General features: G+C 30.4%; 2 protein-coding genes across 2 annotated transcripts; one reads left to right on the top strand and one right to left on the bottom strand.

The window, feature by feature from the left end:
• Positions 1-285: 285 nt before the first annotated feature.
• On the top strand, positions 286-612 carry LOC105461430 (the record flags this gene model as incomplete). Its single annotated transcript, XM_011707925.1, has 1 exon — positions 286-612. A coding segment is annotated over one exon (309 nt), but the record flags the coding sequence as incomplete, so codon positions are not given.
• Positions 613-2,813: 2,201 nt separating this feature from the next.
• On the bottom strand, positions 2,814-4,560 carry LOC105461429 (baculoviral IAP repeat-containing protein 5-like). The gene is made up of 4 exons (XM_011707924.1): positions 4,471-4,560; positions 3,903-4,106; positions 3,712-3,832; positions 2,814-3,228 (listed from the first exon to the last, which is right to left on the bottom strand). Exons 1-4 carry the CDS (start codon positions 4,488-4,490, stop codon positions 3,109-3,111), a joined length of 465 nt encoding a protein of 154 aa, XP_011706226.1. The 5' UTR covers positions 4,491-4,560; the 3' UTR covers positions 2,814-3,108.
• Between the last annotated feature and the right edge of the window lie 382 nt (positions 4,561-4,942).

Genomic DNA, 4,942 nt, shown 5'->3' with positions numbered 1-4,942 from the left:
AGACGTGTGCTCTTCCGATCTTAACCAGTATTCACAATTTACTTTTTAAAGCTAAATTTTTTTTTGATTGAATGGCATAGAAAATGTGCTTCATGCAATTCCTATAAATGAATACAAAGGCATTGAGCATTGAAATGATTTCAGATTTTCAGAAATACGCATTCGCAAACGTTGAAATAAATTTTTTTCACTTAAGATCGGAAAACGCTGAATTTTTTTTCAATTTAATCCATTCTCGTTTATTGGGTAATCAGTAAGTAAGGATGATGACAAATTTTATATCGTTTTCAACAGGGCATATACAATGAAACATATTTAGTGGACCCAACAGATACAGAAGAAACTTTTTGTTCCACAAAGGCTGCATCAGGCACGACGAACAATCATGGAATTATCGTGCAATCTGTTCTTCCGCAGCACGGCCAGATCTCTGAAATGTTCGTAATGGGCAGTATCGATATAGATATCATTGAACGTTCCATGGATATTTTGAGCGAGATTCACAAAGATATATGTCCCTTATTAGAGCAGTGCCTTGTAAAAACTGTGTTCAGAACGTTTCGACCAAACAGCAAAAGAACAGATAACAAATAAAGAAGACATATTTTTGAATTCTTCTTTGTACAATTATTTTTATATTATCTTTTGTTGTTATCTCTTATGTTTTCGAGAAAATTTCTAATATCTTTTTATAGATAACTGTCATTTCGATAATCAAATATATCAGTCAACGCATATTGTGCTGACTGACATCCAAACAATATTTTGTCATGACATTTCAACGATAAAGCAAACAATTGCACAATGTCATCAGGGCGCACAATCAAAAAATAAAGAGTATTTCGTAAGCATATTGCAATAATCTTTGGAAACAGTATGTAATTGATCAAATCTAAAGATGTGTTTTTTATAATACTTTCTTATATAATGTTAAGTGTTTATTTAATTTATTAAAATTATAAAATTCATAGTTTTTACATCTGGAAAACCGAACGTATTTTATAAAGCTTTTTAGGAAACAAATTTACAGGAAAATAGGATTTTGTCGAGGGGGTAACCACTAAGAAAATAGGTGCACACCTGGACTTCGGACTTCATGGACTACGCTGAATTCCGTTGGACTACGCCGGATTTCATTGGAATTCATCGGAATTCGAGGAATTCATCGGACTTCAAGGAATTCAACGCATTTCTGACGGGTTGTACACTGGAATTCAAGAGTGGTTACCCCCTCGGATTTTGTATAACATGGTTTTCTTTTATTAATTTGCTGTCAAGGTTTCTGCCATTACGATTTCCTAGCTATGATATAACAACAAAAATGCAATTAAGATGGTTTTATCGCTCAACGCCAACTCGATAGTGTGACGTTGTCACATAAACCCCACACAATCGCATATGTACGGTCTATGCAAAATGTTTTTATTGAATTATTAGTCATATGGAGGGACTAACTTTTGATTAGGACTTGCTCGATGAAACCACCTTAACAGGAATAAAACACATTATGCCATCATGATGTCATAATGCAGAATCTGCTCGTTTTCTGATACATTTTTTAACGATTAACAGAGAAACAGTTGACGCTCGGCTGTTGATAGATTTCTATTAACCTTTGATTTTCACTAGGGGTACAGACGATATGTATGTACTAGTGAAAAAGTTGGAGACAAATAATCCAGCTTTTGACTTTGGAGAAATCTCTTCAAAGAATATAAATCTGAATGATATTAATAACATCATCTAAAGGTAATTTGTATTCTTTTATAGGTATAAATGCTGTGCAGTTGAAAAGACTCGTTAGTGCATGTTTGGCAGCTGTTAGAACTCTAAGGTCACAAGGCACGCACATTGACCTCTATGTAACAAAGGCGTTGCTTTTACTCGTTATATAAAACATAAGTGTGACATGTGGCAGTCACATCATAATTTTTTTGTTACATCTTTCCAATATTATTCAACTCAAATTTATTTCGATTTTTTTAGAGGCATTAATATAAAAAAATTAATATAATTTTTGCACAGAAAAATAACATGATTACTGATGTTGCAGTTTTAACAACTAGCAGTGTATTCAATCCATATACTTAATTCTAATTTCTAATATATTCTTATAAGCTTGTTTCTTTTTGAATCTTTTGCATTAATTCAAGAAATATATTACACTAAAGCGTTCTTTTTGATTGATGTCAAGATCGCTTTTTTTTAAAGTGAATTAAGTGATATTTAATTCGTACTATTGTTGCTTAATACAATGTCTTGATAATAATAAGCGATAAGTTCTGTTAAATTCAAATTACAAGCATGTTGAGTCTACACTACACTGCACTGCACTATCGGACTAGTCCCTAGAATAGGAACACTATATTGGACTACCTCAAGACCTAAATATAATAAACTGAATGTCGCTGCACTTCAAAAAAGGAATGACGATGTCGACACCAATTTACTTAAAAAGAACACTTTACTAATGCAGAAGGTTTAGCGAAAAAAAAAGAAAGACATGAAATATCAAAATGATATTTATATGATTATTTACAATACACGGGATTCAAAAATATAGCTTGGTATTTTTATTACAGAGAAGTACAACTCGTGTTCATATTTTACTATAATTTATCCATCCATAAATTTCAGTTTAATATATAACGCGTTTTCTCTATTGTAATTTTAATAGACAGCAGTAATTAAGTTAATTTTCTGCGCAAAAACTTGACAAAATTATATTTTCAATTTTTTAACATATTGATGCTTACTTTTAAAAAATCTAAATAAATTTGAGTGATAAAAATAAGTATAAATTTGAACGTTGGAAAGATGTAACAGAAAAAATATAATTAATTAGATATCCGGCTATATTCTTTATATATGCTGCACATTATATGCAAGTTTAACGATATTTTAATTATCCATGAATGAGCGAAGGTAGTTCACATTTTTAAATTAAAGATACGTTCCTACATTTATAACAGAAAATGTTATAACTATTTTGTCCACAAAGGTACACAATATATATTTTTTAAGAAAGCATCACAAAATATTTACACATCTGGAATTTTTAAAATGGAACGGATATTATAACGATGATATACTATTCCATAAACAATATTAATATGACCCACTCCTTTTGTCTTTTTTATTTAATAACTTATATAAAGGTAGTTTGCGCATGTTTAATCGATCTGTTTCATCTTTCAGTTTGGCGAGATCTTTTTTTATTTTGTCCTTCTACAAAACAGATTAGTGAAACATTATTATTAAGCATAAAAAAATTTAATATGTCGATAACTTTAGAAACAACTTAAAGCAGTATCTGAAATTAAATGTACATTTCGGGCCGATTTTTTAAGAGACGTCTACTATCCCTTCACCGCTCAAGATTCGAAGACAGTTCGATATGTTTTCGTATGCTGGAATCGTATCTTCCGTCAAACTATCCAACTATAAAACATTTTTTTAGCTAAATAATTTGTTTTTATAAATAATTAAACTTTAAATTTATTATTAATATATTATATACATTCTATAATAATATTTATAATAATAATGTCTCGATTTGACGAAAGTGTTTAAAGCATAGCGTCATAAGCGCAATTCGACCATCGAATCTCAAGCGGTGGTAAAAAGATAATAAGCATCATTTCAAAAATCCACCCGAAATATGCATTTATTTGAACACTGACTTAAAAATATATATATCATTATACTTACATATTCTTTCATCTCGTACATTTCAGATAAATAATATAATTCTTTCATTGTCCATTTGTTCTCATCTTGTCTATTTAATTTAACAAACGGACAAATCAACTGATATTTCATATGTTTGCTCCTATAAATTTTCAGTAGTCTTTATTGAAAAAAATAATAAATATGTATAAAAATACAAATTGTCAACATACCATGGATCGTCGTCTGATTTCCAACCTCTGAGTTGCTTCTCACACATAAAACATTCAACTAATAATAAGTCCGACTCATTGCGCCCAATAACGTAAAATCCAGCGGCAGCCATGCGTTCGGCATTGCATTTGTCAGAATCGTTGAAGGGCCAGTTGCTGTATGTTATTTTTCTATTTAGCTTCCAGAAGTAGGAGGTAGTTTCTCTGGAATTGAGAAACGAAAAGTGAAATAATGTAATTTTTCATTTTTTCGCAACCTTATTTCGAGAATTTAAAATTATAAGAGCCTCTAGCGTTCGCGATTACAAATCAATAAGCTTGTTTTTTTATAGTAGAACTACTGCACTAGTTCACTGCAGTTTATCTTCCTCTTTCTACATTGGAAGAAGAAAGATAAACTTTGAACTAGTGTAGCCAGTTCAGCTATAAAAAACAGACCTAAACAGAATACGATTTGGAAATTGCGAATAAAAAATGAATCAAGATCTTTTGAATATGTTATTGTTGATTTAACACTCGAATCATTTCGATATTGTCAAATTTCATTTAAAAATGCGCCAATACTCACGGTATTTCCACGATTTTCATGTTAAATGCCTGGCTAATTTTCTCTATATGATTTTCTTTATGAAGAAATTAATTTTTTATGAAGTTATGAAGAAAAATGTCGACCAGATTTGACGACGTCTGATATGGCGAAGAACGAGTCAAAAATTCAAATGTTCAAGTGTCGCTAGCTTATTTCTTGTTTGTCGCTGTATTCAAAGTCTCATACATGAAGACTAATAAAGAGAGGAATAAATCGGCAAGATTTTCTACCCACGTGTGCATTACTACGTCATTGATCACGTGACATACCCGACAGACATGTAGAGGTACAATGCTACCCAATCAGCACACAATGTTTTAAAAAATATTTTTAAAAATATTTAAAATACATTAAAAAAACATTTTTAAAAACATTTAAATAATGGGTTAAGTACTCTTTTTTTCATTAAAAAAAAACGTTTATCTTAACGTTTAAAGAAATATTTTTTTAA

The sequence above is a fragment of the Wasmannia auropunctata genome, unplaced genomic scaffold, assembly GCF_000956235.1.
Source record: "Wasmannia auropunctata unplaced genomic scaffold, wasmannia.A_1.0 LD288694.1, whole genome shotgun sequence".
NCBI lineage: Eukaryota > Metazoa > Arthropoda > Insecta > Hymenoptera > Formicidae > Wasmannia > Wasmannia auropunctata.
This window is presented reverse-complemented; position numbering and strand designations above follow the sequence as displayed.